The following is a 19,862-nucleotide window of genomic DNA, read 5'->3' as shown; positions in this document are numbered from 1 at the left end:
TGTATTATTTGTGTGTGTGTTTCTTCTGAGGTGACTACCTGCAGAGGGTAGGCGAGGTTTACTTTGAAGTCTGGTCACCTGTAAGCTCTTTCTCCCCTCTCTGGCTTACACACACACACACACACACACACACACACCTCATGCATCGGTAATATGCATCACACCTTGTTTCCCTCCCATATGAAACGGTCAGGGAATTAGCCGCCCTGTGAGCGCGTGTATTAAGCCAGGGGTACCGGGAACGCGCGCGGATTGTCCACCATCTCAGTCCTTCGCCAGGCTGTGCACCTCGCGCGTCTTGTCATCCATCTCCATAGCGAAGAACTGATCCTCCACGAGCACTGGTGAGTCCGCCTTTTCACTTTTGTTTCATTTGAAGTGTAATAAAAAAGGGGCGGGACCTTTTATCACTTTTCCTGTCTTATTTATCTTCCCCACTGTCGGCTTTGACATCATGTTTTTGCACTTTTGCACTCGTTTATTTGAACTGTAGCTGCTTGTCTGGACAGTAGCACACTCTATAAACAAAGCTTGGGCCACTGCTTTTAATATTTAAATCCCCAGGTGCGTGCCAGGGCGCTGAGGTTGTTTTCTCTGTCCGACCGTCTGGGTGCACGGAGCGTTTAATTAAACACATATTTATCGAATAAGCAGCTCCTGAAAATTGGGATTAATTAGGCGAAATTGAAATTCATTAGTTTGATGTAGCCCGTGTTGTTGACGTTTTTGTCTTGAATTAGCTTTATAAAAATGAAAGCTTACAGACAGGTTTGCTGGTTGAACTTAAAGTCCATTTGATTTATCATGTTTCCTGTTAAATAATTAGCGATGTGTAATCTGCTACATTGCAAGAGAGACAGTGTTACATTGCTCCCATGTTGCCCTCTGCTCCGTTAATGTTAGCCTGAGGGTGCACCTGACCCTCCTGCCTCTGCGGTTGAGCTGTCAGCAAGCTTACAGGCCTTTAAGCCTGAGACGCACACTTGGAGTGCATTTGCGCACTCTTGTGACTACTTCACAGGCTGGAAGGATATACAAATATACCAGGCCTTAAAACAAATTAGTAGTAATTAGATAAGAAACTAAAACATATAACAAAAAAACCCAATATGATCGGTTACCATATACTAATACTGGAAAACTGTTATGTGCAAAGGAGCAATTTGGCATAATTAAATGAAAAGTGTCATACCGAGTAAACCCTACCCCCTAATAGTTTTAGTTTTTTGCATATGGTTATTGACAGATGTTCTGTGCACATTAATGATCATTTTTCTCCTTTCTTATGGAAAATGTCTCTCCTTAAAGTAACAGAAACAAGTTGTTTTCTTATTATTATTTTTTTTCATTTTTCATTTATTTTACAAGGTAAAAGTCTTGCTTTTTCAAGAGAGACCTGGCAGCATAAAAACAATGTACATTGCTCCATACATTGTTGAATTTGGTTGGACTCATATAAGGAGGGTGAAGAGTAGGCTAAGAATGAGAAAGCAAAAATGCAAGGCATGGTAGTCTGTCTCTGATGTTCTGGTAAATGCTTAATTGTAGTACCTACAAAAAGTGTCCAGTGCAGCACACATGGAGGCTTACAGCTAACCTCATTATGTTTCTCCACAAACAGCCCAATGTAGCACTTATGTAATACTTGTATAGATATAACACCATCTGTAATGCTGTCATCTTCCGGGACACAAGATAAATCTGAGCAATCACAAGAGGGTTAAAGGGATTAGAAACAAAAAATACGATCTGATACACATTATACATTATATATGTTTTCTGAATTTTCTCAATATTCTGGTCTCGTCTGTGACCTGTTGAACTCTGAGAGACATATTCTCCATTTCCCACCTGGCTCTGTGTTTGCTAACACATGGTTAACTAGGATTATCGTGGATGCGAGTGCATATGTGTAAGGGGATTGACTGTTGAAGCGCTTTGTATGTGTTGTGTGTATGTGACCTGTTTAGTTGACTGTGTATTTGCATGTCTCACGGCGTTTGAAGGACAACTGTTGCATGCAATCTTTCACCTGCAATAACACCTAATGATGGAGGAATCTGTATGGCACTATACTTGTCTTGTGTTTTAAATAAAACCTAAGGGATTAAATGCTAAATTGCTCTAATGTGTAGCTTTCACTTCTTACCAACTGATCACTTAAGTGACCTCAAACTAAATGATTATAAGATATAAGATTGACACCATGTATACATTAATATGGCTTTGATTTAATTGACTCCTAACAGAGAGGCCTTAACACTTACATCACATATTGAAATGTGTAAACTGCAACCATGCAACTAAAAGTGTCTTTATGTAAAATCTGTTTCACGTCACGACATCATTTTATAATTCAAACACGGCAACATACTGCCCCGTTTCCACTACTTTTCAATAAAGAATCAAAGAATCGAATTTCTCAGAGCATTAAGAATCAGTCACAGATTAGAGACTCCTATTGCCTTTAGCAGTAAAATGTGAACTCTTATGCACTGGTCACAATGTCAGTCTCACTGAGCCAGGACAATCTGTGACAAAAATGAGAAGTGTGTCCTTATTTATGTTTCGGAGCATTTGTAAGGAAGTGGATTTGACGTGATATTAGTGGGCTGACACAGCCTTTGAATGGTAACTTCTTGCAAGCATGACAAACATGTCTAAGTTTTGTTGTCACCTGTAGGAACAGAAAACACATATGTAGTGCACAGACTTATCAGGGCTCACTGTTATTAACTTCATATCATAAAAACTATGCACACTGCTACCTGTATTGTCATAAAATTTGTTACTTCTGAGCCTGAACAGCTAAGAAACTGAACTGCACAGTTTAGGAATACTAGCTGTGTCATTTTGTGCACTTAAACTTTAAAAAATGTTCCATATTTTATGTCTGTGGATTCAAGCCTGGGGGCACAAATGTTCTTCTAGTAGTGTGAGACTTTACTACTCAGCTCTCTCTCAACACTTCTTTATCTCTACTGAATGAGCCCAGTAACTGAATTACCCCAACAGATTGTAAAATGTGCTGCTTGGATTGCTGGGTGAGCTTAATCTGAGCCTACAGCTTCATTTGGGCAAAAAAGTGATGAGACAGCTTAACTTTGACTTCCAGTTGATCTGATCGGTCTAAAACAGCTACTACTGTGTGGTTTTTCAAGCACGATATTTGAAAGTAACGCGCTTCTCTTGCTTGACATATCTAAATAATAAATAACTTCCACAGGGCATTATTAACGTTTCAAAATGAAAGAAAACGTATTCATTCAAAGAAAGCTGTGTTTGTACATTAGTGTAAATATTAACCGCATTTTACAGGCTAAAATAGTGGTTCCCAACAACTGGGTTGCACTTGGGTGTACCCTGCCTTTCGCCCGATGTCAGCAGGGATTGGCTCCATCCTCCAGCCTCCTGCCCCCCGCGACCCTGTAGACAGGATATGCGGCTGACGATGAGTGAGTGAGTGAGTGAGTGAGTGTGAGTGATTGAACTGAAAGGAGAATTATTTAAAAAATTGCAAATTAACATAAGATAAAATGATCCTGATTCGTTATGTATAAGCAATATAAAGGAAATATATAATAACTATGAGATCACAAGTTATAATTATGAGGAACACTTGGTAGTGAGAAAATATGTAAGTTGTCCATATGTTTTCCCAAGGAGCATTAGTGGGCTTCCATATCAACAACAGAATTATGTTTATTTTTTCAGACTTTTATCTTGTGAATTATTCGATCATTTTACATTTTGAGGAGGAGGAAGATTTAGACTCTTTACTACTGCTAGACACACAACCATGATGTGATGATGACCGCAATTAAATATTGCTTCAGTTTTCAGGGGTGACCATCCAAAAAGATTGGGGACCAATGTGCTGAAGTTGCTACTGGGAGGAATGGTTCCACCATTTTTTCAAATTACAGCCAGAGCTGCAAGGTCATCCCAGCTTCTGAATACTGAACTCCTGTTTTTCTTTCCATGTACCAACAGAGGGATGAAACGGAAAAGAACGTATGCCTGTCACCACAGAAATGAGTGAGTCGTCGTCCCTTCACTCTGCGAAACTTGTTTCATTGGCCCGATCGCTGTCCGGGCTTGGGCTTGATGCTGCCAATGGAGGTCCTGTCAACGCCCCCGAAAATGACGAGCCGCCTCTTTCGGTACGTTGTCCGCTGAATGCACGGTCCACTCACACCCCATTGCTGTAACAATGGTTTTGCAATAAGTCAGCTCTCTCTCAGCTCAGGTTTCCCCTCTCTGTGCCGACACACATGGAGCTTTGCCTAATTGCCGTGCTCTTGCACTATAGTACTTCCTAAATTCCCTACTTGTAAACCCTCATCGCTTACCTCATTAATTACCTGTGTGTGCTTTTATGTGTTTGTCTAGGAGTCTGGCATTGATCTGGGCCCTGGGCTTTTTTTCGCTGATGGCAAGAGAAAAGTGGACTATGTGCTGTGCTACAAATATAAAAAAAGGAGGGCATCCAAGGGACGCTTTTCCATCGTATCCAATGGGAGTATACCGATACCGATAGCAGGCCGATGGGAGACAGAAATGGAGTCTGGGGAGGCAGGTGCTCCTGCAGGAGATGTGGAGGAGTCGAAGCTGTCTGATGAGGAAAAGGCTTTAATGAGGGAGGAGTTTGAAGCTGGACTACTGGAAGCTGGAATACAGATTGAACGTGATAAAGAGGTGTGTATCTGCTACAGTGCTTTCACCATGATTATTTTATCACCTACTGACAACTACAATAGACATTTATGGATCAGTATCGCCCTTAAGTGATGTGACCACAAATCCTGTGATTGGATGGCAGCCAAACAGGTTGAGGATAAGACTCAGCATGTCCCTTGACGCTGAAGGACATGTCTGCAGTCTAATTACACTAACTTTTAACTTAACTTTTTTCAGGGGTCTATTATAGGATAGTATAGTCATAATAACTACAATAATAACAATAAGAAGTGGGTTGCATGTATTTGGTCATGGACTGTACAGTACGTGCATGTGTGTGTCTTTGTTTTGGGTTTCATTTTGTGTTCTATACGTGTATATCTGTGCGTGCACATGTTTGTGTGTGTCTGTGTGTGTTTGTGTCTGTAGTTGTGAGATGCTTGTGTGTTAACTCAGCTGCTGTTTTGGTTGAGGATTAAGACCGCTGACTGTAAGTGTGAAGCCAAAGGCCAGATTATAGGGCCTTATTAGAGAGTGATCCACTACTCGGAAGTGTGTGTGCTGGCACATGAATGTATATGGGGGGCGATTTGTGGGTTTCATTTTGATTGAATGAGTAGAAGGGGCGCTCAGCGGTCACTGTGTACCGTATTAGCGTGTGTATCTGTCTGCTTGTGCCAAATACACAGATACACTTTAGACTAACGTTTCTGTGAACAGTGAGGGATTATTTTGAATGTTGAGCATTGTGGATCAGGGAATGAATATGCTCACTGGTGTTGTTTGTGTAGGCTACAACTTGAGTTTCCTCATGAATGAGTAATTCATTCTGTACAATCTCACTTTGCAACTAAACTGTGGATAGTATTATCTTTTATGCAAAATTCATCTTGGATCTGGCAGTGATTTTGTTTTTACTTATATTTTAATTTCTGACCAGAACAGAGTAGCTTGATAGTAGTGCAGAGTCTGGTGACCCCGAAGAGACTGGATTAGATTTTGCTGCTACCACCGAAATATTTCTGGTAACACACAGTATTAGAGGTGTAGCAGGTGTTGTTTGAGTCTGTGCAGTTGAATCTGCCTTACACTAAGGTCATTACAGTAATTGCATGGGCAGGTTGTAATTCAGTGGTCTAGAAGCTTGGTAATTGTGTGTCACCTTTCAAATGATCAGAATTAATACATTATGGTGGCTTTCAGAAGACCTATTCCATCAGTTAAATATTACCTGTGCTCTTTTTCTATACTTCAGAGGATTAAGAGGTTCTGTGCTTGAAATAATGGGATTCTGTACAAAGCCGCTTCATTATAACACAAAGTAGCATAGTTACAGGTTTAGAGTAGAGCTGCAACAATTAGTCGTTATCTTTCTAAGAAAAAATGCCCAAATTCTTTCATTTTAGCTTCTCAGATGTTATTATTTTCTTTGGTCCTCTATGACAAACTGAATATATTGGGTTTGTGGACATAACAAGACATTTGAGGATGTCAGTGAAGAAGACAGAAACACAGTTAATCTAGCCATAAAGACCTGTAATATTCACTTTGAAACATACTTTTTTAAGTTGTAATCCAAATCTACTAGTGGTTGAAGTTGTGAAGCTATGTATACAGTATAGGTTTTTTTACGTTCAAATTTCATATTTATCTGTGTGTTAATGTGTGTATTTATGTGCAGAGGTCATCCGGCATAGGGTTTATTCGGCTACACATCCCATGGCCAATTCTAAGTCGAGAAGCAGAGCTTCAGAAGATCAAGGTTGCTGTGAAAAAGGTCAGCAGTTCGACACAGTAATTTACGCACCCTGGTCTTTACTACTTTGTAACACCATTTAAAAAAATCATCACATCACATTCCCATTTTAAGACTAAGTTGGTGGTGAATACAATATAGTGTCATAGAGTACATTAGGTGAAACTGCTTTCTGTGTATGTATTCATTGAGCAGAAATGCGAATTGCGGAAACGGATGGGCATCGCTGGGATATGGGACTCCATTGCGGCCAAAGTCAACACACCGTTTCAACCAGACGTCCCTGACTTTGACATCCACAGAGACTCACAGACACGCGTCCATTTAAAAACCCTCAAACACCCTTTTATCAGAGACAAGCTCCACCTGTGAGTACCTGGACTGTCACACTCACACGCGCACAAGTAGAAGAATGGTATCAAATAACAAACCCACCTAAGTCGCCCTTGGCTGGGAACGCACATGTCTTTTAGTTCAGTCACGGTTAGGTTTAGGTAACACCCAAATATCTAAATCACCTGCAAGCTGTGGACCTTTATCATCCTTATTGTAACATGGTGGAGATCTCACATAAATAGAATTTTTCCTGTAAATTCTATAATCTGTGTGCTACAGGTGACGAGATACTGTAACAGTAACTTGCTTAGGTCACAAAAATTAAAAAATTAAATAAAAGTTTTAATTTAACAAACACACAAACAAAAACAAACTTTTAATGGCAAGAGTGCAAGTGTGAATGGTGATCCCACCAGTCATTAATCCATTACTTTAGTGACCATTGATAGTGAACGCTCACATTAGGTCTGTGACTGCTTCTTGTCATTTCTTGCAGGTATGACATCAAGTCAACAGAAACCGTATTTGACAATGCAACACGAAGCAGGATAGTGAGTCCAGAAACAAATATCTTCTAATTTTATGTTATGGGGAATATTTAATTTTTATGTTTTGCATATGTATTTGATCTCACATACCATTTGGACTATGTTATGTTTGCGTCTAGGTGGCCGAGATTATTTCACGCACTACCTGCAGAAATACTTGCCAAACCACTGGTGAGGTCCAACTTTTCCTCTGGTTTCTTTCTCCTTTTTCATACCATTCATATGCACGCTGTTAAATACTTTTCATGCTGCCTGTGGTAATATGCTCTCCATCACAAAACTGAACGTGTCCGTGACAATGTGTTACACTTCCTGTTTTTGTCATAAGGCATCAACTCATTATTGGCTCGGGGTGTCTACGTCTCTGCCTTCCCTCTGCATGATGTGAGTATAACAGAAATAGCAACTTCTCTGGACGATGTCAAAGTATATTTGTTCAAGAACAATTCATGCATCATGTTATATGCTATATCTACTGTACATAGAAGACTTGATTGTATGATATAGGACAACTTTGCATATATATATATATTATTATTTTTTTCAGTATGGATGTTAGGTATATGGAGAAAAAATGGGCAAATCTGAGCAATTTTAATAAAAAAATGCTATTCCAATTTATTAGCTGAAATTATGATTATGCGTAAAATATGGCATACGGTAAGGCAGCAAATCTCATATAAAGAGCTGGTTACTTTTTTTCTTTAGGGGTCGTTCACAAGGAGAGGACGGAAAGATCAACGAAATGACAGACAGGTAAGTTGAGATGGGTTTTTGACAAGTTTGCCAAGTGGTCTCAAACCTACCCTGCTACTAATATTAGTGGAGTCTTTGGAGATGATACCATTTATGTTTCTTAAGGCAGGCAGTGGAACAGATTTAGGATCAGACATTTACAACTATAAACCGGACAAATCTGAATGTGACACTGTGTGCGGAGTGTACTGTAATATGCAGGCATTAGTCATTAAAGGGGAACTCCAATCAAAGCCTGTTTACACATCTTGACAAGTCCTACTACATATCTGAAAAAAAGTTGCATAAAGCCTTTTGTGTCGTATGCAGTATATTAATTAATCAAAGCTATGTTGTTTAGTCTGAAAACATTGCATAGACACAGACTTGTACACTGTATATATGTAATTATTGACTGTGATTAACTTGTGTTTTACTTTTGTGTCATGTGCTGTCCTTCAGCTCCTCCATGAAGAATGGGCTAACTATGGTGTCATGCATAAATATCAGCCTGTGGACCTGATTAGGTAACAAGCATTTAGTGCAAACAAAAATAAATAGTCTAGCTATAGCTATAGCTATAGCTTGAGACTGCAATGTTCCGCCACTAATACCAAAGTGATGTGCCAAATTTACTGTTGATTTTGCTGTTCATAGACGTACCAATATGTAAAGTTTGTCCTGATGATGATGCTAGAGTAAAGGCCATAGGGTTATTAAAATCAACAGTGATTATTCCCACAAGTTCAAGAACATGATTTAATATCTTGTGTGTAAAGTTGACACTTTCACTTGAGGGTGGTTAAAGACGAAGGCTTATGGAGTCTGCCCATTAGATATAGATATTTCCTGTAAAGAAGTGGAACATTTGACCTGATAGTGGTGCAAGAGGAAAGGTCAAGGGTTTCAACAGCACAAATTCCCAGAGAGACCTTATCACAGAACAAAGTGTTGGTTAAGGGAAAGTTTTGTCATGATGCTAGACTTCACTGGGATAATCTGGCATGTCGCTGAGAAGATACAAGGCAAGGCAAGTTTATTTGTATAGCACATTTCAACAACAAGGTAAGTGCTTTACATAAAACATAAAAGCAACAGAGAAATATAAAAAAGCTTAAAAGTTAAATAGAAAATGAACACAGGCAGGTCTCCCACCTTTGCTTATTTTACTCCTTTGATTCCCCATCTCCCACTGTATTCCCCCTTTAGTTACTTAGGGTCTCTAACCCTAAGGGGACTCTAACCCTTCTTTAGATACAGTTTACTTTTCTGGAACAGAGTTGGAGCGACTAATCAACCGACTGCCTGACATTGCTGTCCTCTGGCCCTGTGGCTAGTGGGGCAAAAACAGCTGCCAAACACAGGCAGCTAGTTGATACATTGCCTTTATTTTAACAGGAAGTACTTTGGAGAGCAGATTGGGTTGTATTTTGCCTGGCTGGGTGTCTATACTCAGCTACTCATCCCTCCCTCTGTACTGGGCATCATTGTCTTCCTGTACGGCATATTCACTGTGGATGCCAATGTGCCAAGGTAGGCAGATGCGAACTCTTCAAACGTATGCATGCTTATCAAAGACTCATTATATTATCATCATATGTCTGTTCATTCTCTCTCTCTGTATATTTCAGCCAGGAAACATGTGATGACAACCTGAACATCACTATGTGTCCACTGTGCGATGGAGTGTGCGACTACTGGCGTCTGAGTACAGTGTGCTCACTGGCCCGAGCATCATACCTTTTCGACAATGGAGCTACTGTTCTCTTTGCTATTTTCATGTCTCTGTGGGGTAACTATACCTTCTAATACACTTTTGTGATCATGTTACAGCAGGTATATTTTAATAGACCAGCTCCTAGACACTGACCGGAGGAAAGACAGTTGATTTGATTGCCTCTGTTCTAATTAATTCTTTAATTTATTTAACCAGGGTGTACATGTACATGTATGTTAGACAACTTGCTTTTATGTACAAGACAAGATAGCAGAAGATATCATTGTATTGGGAACATTCATGCATAAAATCAATACAACAGTTTTACATACAAGTCCTTGAGTCTTTGGAGAAAATTTTGCTCAGCTATCTGAGAGGGACAATGAATACACAGAAACAAGTTAATGCTGCAAGGTTAAGCTAGTGTTCTTCAATAAAAATGCCATGGTGGAGGAGCTGGGTGCGTGAGAGTGTGCATGATTGGAATGAGAGAATAAATAACATCAAGCTGTTACTTGACACATTAGGGTACTGTATATGTACATGTAGGTTTTCTACTCTGAATCCTTTGAAATAGAGACATAGTCGGTGGCCAAATATTTGTCAACATTAGACAAGTCAATTATTTATTCAACCATCTTAATATTTCTGCATTAAAAACATTTGCTTTGTTGTGTTTGCTTATTTTTTAATCTGTATTGAACCAGGCTAAGAATGCTTTCATAAAGAGAAATTCGGTTGCTCTGCATATAGTAAGCTCCTTATTTGCTGCATTGCTCAAGGGTACGCTAAGCATTATTGTACACTATAAAACTATTAGCCTTGCCAAACAAAAGGTCAATGATTTTCAGCATATTCCTTCTGTGTATCTTTAGCTGCCTGTTTCCTTGAGCACTGGAAAAGGCGACAGATGTGTCTGAAACATACCTGGGACCTGACGAGTTTGGAGGATGAGGAGGTACAAAAGTAGATTCAAGAATATTTACGTGCACAAACTGTGCCATAAACACAAACACATGCATAATTTTACAATTGACACAGTCAGAGCCTTTACTCATTTGTCTTTATTAGTGAGATTTTTTGTTCGTTAAAGGTATAACATGTGACATTTCCGCATCAAAATGTCTAAAAATGACTAGACGTATGTTATACATGTTGTTGAGTCGTGTACTCTCATTATCCCAAATGTTTCCAACAATGTTCAAACCCCCAAAAATACGTAGTTTTATTCATGGAAACAGTGCGTTTCATTTGGTCGTTTGTCAATGGTGTCATATCCCATTTACCGCCTCTAGTTACTATCATTTCCAGGGAGAAACAGGGGATACATTAAAGAGTGAGGTGGAAAGAAGTCGGCGAATGTAACGTGAATGAAACTTTCATAAATTACCTTAGTCCGTGAACATGATTTCTGCCTAAGTCACGTCAGATAGATTTTAAACTGAAATGGTGGTTCTTTAAACATGAAGACAAAAACTTCCATGATTGCACGCTACTTCACAACAAACTCTGTCTTTTTGTTATTGTTATGCTGGGACAGACCCCTAGATGCATTTAAAGTGCCAAGTCAGTCAGATAAACCTGTATGAAGGTCCTGGCCGAGGTGTCAACCTCATGGCCGGGGTCAATCTTTACGGCAGAAATCAGTTTTGGTTTGCCAGATTATCACTAGTCTGAAAGTGCCCTCCCCCTAACACACACACATACACATATACACCTGGCCACCCATGTATACATGCATTAACATGACTCTTTACCCTGTAAAGGACTATAATGGGATTGGCCTGTTCTCAAAGCAGTGCACTTGCTGGATAAGATGACGCAGCAGAGCTCCAACATAAACAGTCCCGACTAAGATAACTCTCTCTTGCTCTCTGTTTCTCTCTGTGTCTCTATTATTCTTATTTGCTTCTGTTTCTGCTGCCTGAAGGAGCGAGTCCAGGTGGGCAAATTTTACCATTAAATGTACCCGCATTGAAGAAGTGAATCATAATCTGGTTTAAGAAGCTGTGTTATGTTAGGTTTTTTATTTTAGAAATTCCAAATTCATTGGAATATTTAGAAGCAGTTGAAATAATCATTTAAAATCCCCAATAAATCTGGAAGAATAGATTTTACATGCAATATTGTTGAGTTTAATGTAAATTGGCAAGTTGGGTTAATTTGCAAAAATCTTAATCAGCAGCTTGTTTGCATTTTCTCCACATTTTTGAGAAGCATAGCCATGTACAGTGTCTTCTAATGAGGAGACATTAAACAACAACTTTGTGTTTTTGGACCAAAAAAATCCAATAAAAACCAGTCTGCTGTCTTTTGAAAGTATTGATATTTCTTTGTTATCACCATGTGATGCTAAATGTCCTGCTGTACGCTACCACCCACTTAGAGCTACAGATACGAAACCAATGAAATCTCACTTGTGTAGGGGCGACCTAAAACTGCAAATGTCATTCAACAGCAATCGACATGGCAGAGAATATAGCTGTGTGAATTTGTAGCTACTTTGGAACAGTCGTTTCTGTAGCTGTAACTGGTGTCTGAAGCCGTCATACTGTAAAGTTGTGAATAGCTAAAACAAAAATATGTGTCATTTTTGTCCTTTTGTGCCAGCATGTGATTCCTTATTCTGTGGTACATGTGTTTTAACATGCACATGTGTCTGTTGCAGGAGGAACTGAGGCCTGAATATGAAGAAGCCCTACAGGAGAAAAAAGCTAAGATGAAAGCAAAATCTACAAAGGTACTGTATCTCAGTGTGTTTTAAGATGCGGTTTTATGACATAAAACAAACTGCACACATAGTTAAATTGAAATGTTTTTACTGACACATTTTTCTCACCACGTGTTTTTACTCTGTTGCAGTTGACTCAAACTGGGGACGGTGTGGATGGAGAAACAGACCAGATGCTGGCCTCCCAGGTATCACTGCAATGCCCTGTGTGATAGGACATTATGTGGGTAGAGTTGCTGGGAAGGGAGGGATTGGGGTGGTTTAATCTTACTTCATAACTAATGATAACATGGATCTCACTTCTTCAATTACACTACACTCAGTGAAGATAAACAACAGTGGCTATACAAGCAAATATACAGCCCGTCAAAATTCTTCAGCTACAATAAAGTTATTAGAGAGTACCTCTGTAAGCATTTATGCCGGTGCATAAAGAAGAAACCCCCTTCACCTACAGTGGGTGGTTGAGCCCAAAGCTGCTTACCTGCCTGAGATTAGCCCAGATTACTGATGGAGAGAGAAAAGGGAGGAGGGAGAGGAAGAAGGGCATGGGATTTCTGTCCTTTCAGATGGCAAACAGGCACCTGCCAGGCAGAAAACATGATGTGTGTGTACAGAACATGTGCTCAACATTACTGCACATCGCATATACCAATCTGTGTGTTCTGTGTACCTAATGTAAAAAACATGTCTCTCTTGACAGCGAGAGCCAGAGTCCCTGGACATTGAGGATCACCTGTCAGGTTATCTCATCAATGTGTCCAGCTTACTATTTCTGGTACTGCATTTGTACTGTTTATATTATCACTTTTATAACCTCCATCTGTCACCTTGTTGATCCCCCTTTTAATCTTATAATGCTTTCACATCATAAAATATTATATGATTTTTTATGAATATATTTTTATAAGATCACAGAACTCATTTGTCTTATTAATCTTTTCTTTTTTAGTTTTTTCTATTTCTCAACAAAATTCTCTTACTCTTTTCGATATTATATGATATCCATTCATTTCTCATCAACACTAGTTACCCTAAATTAGTACTTGCAACAATTTTTATTGTTGCAATCAATTCACTTTATTTCCTTTATTTTAAGTCCATAGTAAACAAAAACAAAACAAAAAATAACCAAACGATAAAACACTGATAAAGATAAATAATAAAAAGAAATCAATAGATTTACATGTAGCAATTATTAAAAATACACTAGCATCATAAAGAATTGTCAAAAAGAAAATATTAAATATTCTTCTACACCAGAGTCTCATAACCTTTTACTGTTGTCCGTATGTGTGTTGTGTGCGTTCAGATCTTCGTAACCTTCTCGGCTGTGTTTGGGGTGGCAGTTTATCGCATCTGCATGTTAAGTGTGTGGTCCATGAACCCTGATCCTGAAGCCAAGGCCAGTGTGAGGATGACCGTCACCACCACAGGCATCATCCTGAACATGCTGGTCGTTCTGGTGTTGGAAGAGGTCTATGGAGCGATCGCTGTGTGGCTGACTGAACTGGGTATTATATTAATTTTATGCTGTAACAATGTAGAGCATTAAGTAGGGAAAACTTACGACTCACAATGTTAGTTTAGTGCTTCTATATTTTGGCTGTACTAATGTCCAACTGCAGGTATGTGTGGCAACATGTTTGAGAAAGTTTGAGTCCCCGGTAGAATTTGAAAATTTTTAATGAAAATTAATTAAAAGTGCATCCAATAAATGATTTTGAACAGTGCCCCACCATAAATGAAACAATAATTTGCTAGATATAAGGAACAGCAACAAACTAAATCAGCACAGAAAAGAAATGAAATCCATATTTTCACCCTTGCATTTTACTGTAAAGTTTTTTTTGTCGTGTCTCCCTTCCAATAGAACTTCCAAAGACAAAAGAAGAGTTTGAAGAGAGGCTGATCTTTAAGTCTTTCTTTCTCAAATCCATGAACGCCTTTGCACCTATTTTCTATGTGGCCTTCTTCAAGGGCAGGTGTGTGTCTTTTATAAAGTCTTGCTTCACTCTTTTCTCAGACATTTTCTGTCATTATTCCTTATCATGTCACTTTGTCCTCTCTTCATACAGGTTTGCTGGGCGGCCTGGCGATTATGTTTATGTCTTCGGGGGCTATCGCATGGAGGAGGTTAGGTTCAGTTACACACATTAGTGGCTGTTGTTAATGTGTGTATGTGTATATACAGTGAGTGTGCATCCTAGTCTTTTTCTCACAGTGCGCCCCACCAGGCTGCCTCATTGAGTTGTGCATCCAGCTCAGCATGATCATGCTTGGAAAGCAGCTCATCCAAAACAATGTGTTTGAGGTTCTCATACCGTATGTATATATGTTTACTTCTACAAACATACATTTCTGCAATAACTGTTTCATTTATCAAATGTCCAGTCTATGCTACCTTTGCTCTGACTCTATTCTCTGTTTATTTTTGCAGCAAGCTGAAAAAGATGTACAGGACAATACAGGAAGAAAAAGGAAAGAAAAGATCAGCAGAAAATGAGGAGACTGAAGAAGAGAAAAGACCAAAGCAACAATTTGACAAAGATTTTACCCTTGAACCCTTTGAAGGCGTGAGCCCAGAGTACATGGAAATGAGTGAGTCTCTTCTACTCGCTTGCTCACTGTTTTATTAATGTCTGCAATTACTCACTACCGCAATCACACAATATCTTTTAACTGTGTGTGCCTCCTTGCCTGTGTATTCATATTTACAGTAATCCAGTATGGGTTTGTGTCTCTGTTCGTGGCCTCCTTCCCGCTGGCTCCCGCGTTTGCTCTGCTCAACAACGTCATTGAGATTCGCCTTGATGCCGCAAAATTTGTCACTGAGATCCGACGGCCTGATGCCGTGAGGTGTAAAGACATAGGTACAGATCACACATGAGAGCATGTCCACTCTCAGTCTCTGTGTGAATGTAAAATAAGCTATCTTTTCTAACTTTAAATCACTGCCCCTCCTTTTTTGTCTCTTTTTGTCTCCATGTCTGTCTTTCTGTCACTTTCCTTTACACAAATTTGCACACCACACACACACACACACACACACGGACGGATGGACACGCTTCCCTATCCCTCTTTGTCTCTTTTCATGCATATGCTATCTCCAGGGATCTGGTACAACATTCTCTGTGGAATCAGCAAGTTCTCTGTCATTACCAATGTAAGTGTGTGAGTCTTTATGTCTACTGTGCCTGTGACTTTTGAACTCTGGCAGAGAATGTCTACCTTATGTGATGTGCACAACAATTTACCTTAAGTCACAAACACTGACATCTCTATGAGTTTGATGTTGGAAATCTTTATTGTTTTGGTTTTTATAGCCAGTGGATCCTCATCATGTGTTAAAGCTGCCCTGTTTTTGTACAAGTGAATTAAGCAAACATTCGCTGCTTCACACCATGCATCTTTGAGGTCTAAGAAATATGTTGAAAGAAGTTCCTTCCTCATAAAACATTTGTGAAATTGTTTTTCTTGAATAATTTGCATGGATTATTAAGGGAAACTGGACATGACTGAAGAGACTTGAAGACCAGATTGATATATTTATCTTTGCTAGCTGGCAGTCTTCTTCTGCCTTGTCTTTGTTGGTGCATCGCTGGCAATATGCCGATCAGTGAAATAGCAGAAAACCAGTGGCAGGAATGTGTATTGCGTCAGAAAATGGGGACTACTCGTTTTTGATATTGCTCTATAGCGCTACTAGTGGTCAAACATCTCACAGGGTACCTTTAAGTCTGTGAGTCTGCTTCGATGATTCTGTGTACAATGTTGTCTGGCTAAGGTAGTGAACTGTTTCAATCTGCACACTGAACTCACAAAAGATAATGCTAGTGTTAAATTACAGAAAGCTATTTTGAAGAACAACAAAAAAACATGGTTCAAATATGTTCTTTGAAGAGCTCAGGATGCATAGCAAGGCTCAATAATAATAAAATTATTATTATTATTATGTGTTAATTGTTGTGACTCCAAACTAAAAATACACCTTTAGATTTTTTGGTTTAATCTCCCAATAGTATAGCTCTATGGAAAGAATTTACAAAAAATATTACTGAGTTTAATGTAGTTGTAGTAGGTACATAGTATTATTGATGATAAAGTTGAATATGGCTTTAACTGGTACATGATGTATGCTCAGTAAAGTCATTTCCAGTCCTTGTTTGTCTTCTCAGGCATTTGTCATCTCCTTCACATCAGAGTTTGTTCCACGAATGGTTTACCAGTACATGTACAATGTAAATGGCACCATGAATGGCTACACAGAGCACTCACTGTCCTACTTTAATGTCAGTAACTTCCCACCGGGCACTGCTCCCACCTCCACCCTCATCACCGGAGTCTCCATGTGCAGGTCAGAGTAACTCTCTTAACCTTGACCTACCTGGATTTTCCCGGTAAATCCTTGATCCCAGCAGCTTAACTCTTACTTTGCCTAAATCCCAAACTTGTCTAGAGTTTTCAGAAACTGTAAAATGTGCCATTTATCGCAGGGTTTTTACTGAGGCAAGTCTTTTCAAGAATTACCATGTTGCTCCAGCTTCCTCCTTGCTAATACTCACCCTGTCTGTGTTTTTCAGGTATAAGGACTACAGAGACCCACCATGGGACCCAGAACCCTACACCTTCTCTAAACAGTACTGGTCTGTCCTGGCTGCAAAATTGGCCTTTGTAATATTCTTCCAGGTATGAAAATAATATTTACAATTGTGATTATATTGTTAATCTCCAATCCATGAACACCTTTGCACCCATTAGATATCTGGCTTTCTTTAAGGGCATGTGCGCACATTTAGTTTTAGGACTCACTCATTTTTCACCACTGTCTGTAATTTTATAGATTAAAAGGGATGTGCTGATCTGAGCTGTGCGTTCCTGTAGATTGGGGCATCATAAAAACAAATTTGCCCTATTTTGTAGCTATTAATTCTAGAAATGTTAATTCTATACTAATGTAAAAAAAAAAAAAGATCGTTATCATGTAACTAGAACAGCACTACCTCCAAGCATAATCTTTATATGTACTGAAAAGAAACATGTCTTTCTCCCTACAGAACCTTGCCATGTTCCTCAGCATGTTGGTTGCCTGGATGATCCCGGACGTACCACGATCCCTGCGGGAACAGCTGAAGAAAGAGAACATGATGCTGATGGAGTTTCTGCTGAATCAAGACCAAGGAGCACATGCCAAATCTCAATCCCCAAGACGCTCCATCCCCTGCTTCCCCGTCAACTTAGACATTGTGGTGGAGGCACCACCAGAAGAACAGGAGGAGCAGCGAGTGCAGGAGGAGGAAGAAGGGGTTGAGATCCATCTGGATGAACGCAGAAGGACCAGTGACAGTGACCCAGAAGTTGGGAAGCCATTAGATGTTGGACTGGAAGAAAATGGACAGGGAGAGCGAGAAGGTCAAGTAGAAGGTGAGGGTGGAGAGGTAGAAGGGGGAGAAAAGGAAAAAGATGGAGAAGTAAATGAAGAAGATGGAATGGGGAATAATGAGCAAGAGGGAGGAGAAGAAAAAGAGGAAGGAGGACAAAGAGAGGAAGAAGAAAAGGAATTGAATGCAGAGGAGACAGAGAATTTTACTGTCGATCTGGACTCCTTCATGAGCGAGCTGGGCATGTTAGGTGAGAGGAGAAAACATAACGTGCCTAGGTTTCTTTCAAATTGTACTTTTAAATTTGTAATTTTGCCTTGTTTGACTCTTGTGATTTATTTTTCTATTTCTTGTGATGTAGATGAAGAATCCTCATCGAGCGCTGGATATACAGAGCTTCCCCGCTCAGGTTCTAAACAGGAATACCAGAAAGACCAGGAGTCCCCGTCACATCCGTCTTCTAAAAGAGGCTCATCCCAGTGTCTAAAGAGCTCCAGGACAGAAATTACAACACCAGATAATGACAATAGGCTCTTCTCACTAATTGCTCCTCCTCCCAGAGAGACAGGCTCAAGAGCAAAGGCCCGATGCTCCACCCTGCCTTCGCGCCACAGAGGGTCCGAGGCTTGCTACAGCCTTCCACGGCCCAGCCAATCCACCAGCCTCACGAGGTTACAGCAGAAGGCCACACTTACTCCTCTCGTTCCACTGGGCCCTTCATTATCGGCCTCATCCAACCCGTTCTCTCCCCCCCACACACCGGTGTCACCATCACCTTCCAAACAGTCCCCATCGGCCCAACATCCCAGAGCCCCCAGTGAACTATTTGCACTGAAAGGCCCTCCGCCTCAACAGCCTCGCTCCAGGGGCAAAACCCGGTGCTCCACGCTCCCTGCACGACAAAGAGCTCCCGGTCCGGAGGAGCACTCCACCAAGCCTAGCCACTCCACCAGCTTTACAAAGCTGGGAGACCGCATCCCCCCATCCCCCAGTGAACTGGAGCGTAACACACCAGTATGAGGAGAGCTGGAAGGCAAGGGAAAGGGAAAAAGTATGGCAGAGGGAGGGGGAAGACTATCCAGATTAGCCTCTCCTCTCCTGTGCCAGGAGCCTCACCCCTCTGTCTATCCTCCGTATCTGCATACATAATACCTGGGGTCTGAAGGGAGACCATCCAGATCAACTGAACGTCCTTTTTATCCTCTTAATCTTCACAGAGATGTTTATATCACTCAGTGGTTTAGGGCTGACCCTGACACGGGGAGTGCTGGACAATTCAGAGAAAGACTGCTCTGAAACTCTCCCTGCAATGCCTGAATACCACTGGAACTTTAACTCTTTTTATTCCTTTATTGTAATAATTTATTTGTTGTTGTTTGATTTTTTGTTGGTTTGTTTTTGCCCACAAACACAGCTCAGTAGCCACTGCTCCTCTGTTTTGTTATTTTCAGTCCCACATGTAGCAGTGCTGCCTCGTAGACCAGAGTAAGATGGAAATATATACAGCACAGCTAGTATCAACAGTAAAGCTTTTAGATCTACTGTTTATTTTAAGATATTTTGATATATAAAAAATGTAAAATGATAATAAAGAAGGACACATTTTTGATATCTGTTTTTCAGTCAGTTTGATTACTGATCTTTTCAGAGCTGAAAAAGTCGTTAACATGAGAACATGTCACTAGGAAATCTGAACTGAAAGATGTTGTCAGCGTCAACACTGACGGCCCCATTGTGTTGTCTCTGTTGCCCTCCTCTGGTGTATGGTGAAACACTAAGGAATTATTCACTGTGTTTTTGAATATGGATACTCTTGATGTGTTGACACAAGATGTCCTGCAAAAGTATAAAACGTAACACCTTCCAATTCTAATTAATTGCCATAAATTCCAATTTTCCCAATAGAGACTGAGTGAGGAAAACAGTTCTTGTAACCAAGGTCAGTTGATTTGAATTGGTGTGTTTATTATTAACCCAG

The 19,862-nt window shown here is 40.0% G+C and overlaps 1 protein-coding gene across 1 annotated transcript; it reads left to right on the top strand.

The window, feature by feature from the left end:
* The first annotated feature begins 154 nt into the window (after positions 1-154).
* LOC119894312 (anoctamin-1-like) lies at positions 155-19,487 on the top strand. Its single transcript, XM_038706995.1, has 28 exons — positions 155-344; positions 3,994-4,163; positions 4,393-4,698; positions 6,362-6,457; positions 6,632-6,804; positions 7,269-7,323; positions 7,440-7,491; positions 7,649-7,704; positions 8,029-8,076; positions 8,518-8,582; positions 9,454-9,588; positions 9,687-9,847; positions 10,648-10,730; positions 11,703-11,714; positions 12,441-12,512; positions 12,635-12,691; positions 13,207-13,281; positions 13,816-14,017; positions 14,377-14,488; positions 14,582-14,639; positions 14,728-14,828; positions 14,944-15,104; positions 15,224-15,376; positions 15,617-15,669; positions 16,682-16,860; positions 17,087-17,192; positions 17,561-18,134; positions 18,246-19,487. The coding sequence occupies exons 2-28, from the start codon at positions 4,017-4,019 to the stop codon at positions 18,902-18,904; spliced, it is 3,951 nt and encodes a 1,316-aa protein (XP_038562923.1). The 5' UTR covers positions 155-344; positions 3,994-4,016; the 3' UTR covers positions 18,905-19,487.
* Positions 19,488-19,862: the final 375 nt, after the last annotated feature.

Source organism: Micropterus salmoides, unplaced genomic scaffold (genome assembly GCF_014851395.1).
Source record: "Micropterus salmoides isolate LMB-PRFRI ecotype aquatic unplaced genomic scaffold, ASM1485139v1 Ms_hic_scaffold_8, whole genome shotgun sequence".
NCBI classification, from domain to species: Eukaryota; Metazoa; Chordata; class Actinopteri; order Centrarchiformes; family Centrarchidae; genus Micropterus; species Micropterus salmoides.
The sequence above is the reverse complement of the archived record's forward strand: the minus strand, read 5'-3'. Positions and strand labels throughout refer to the sequence as shown.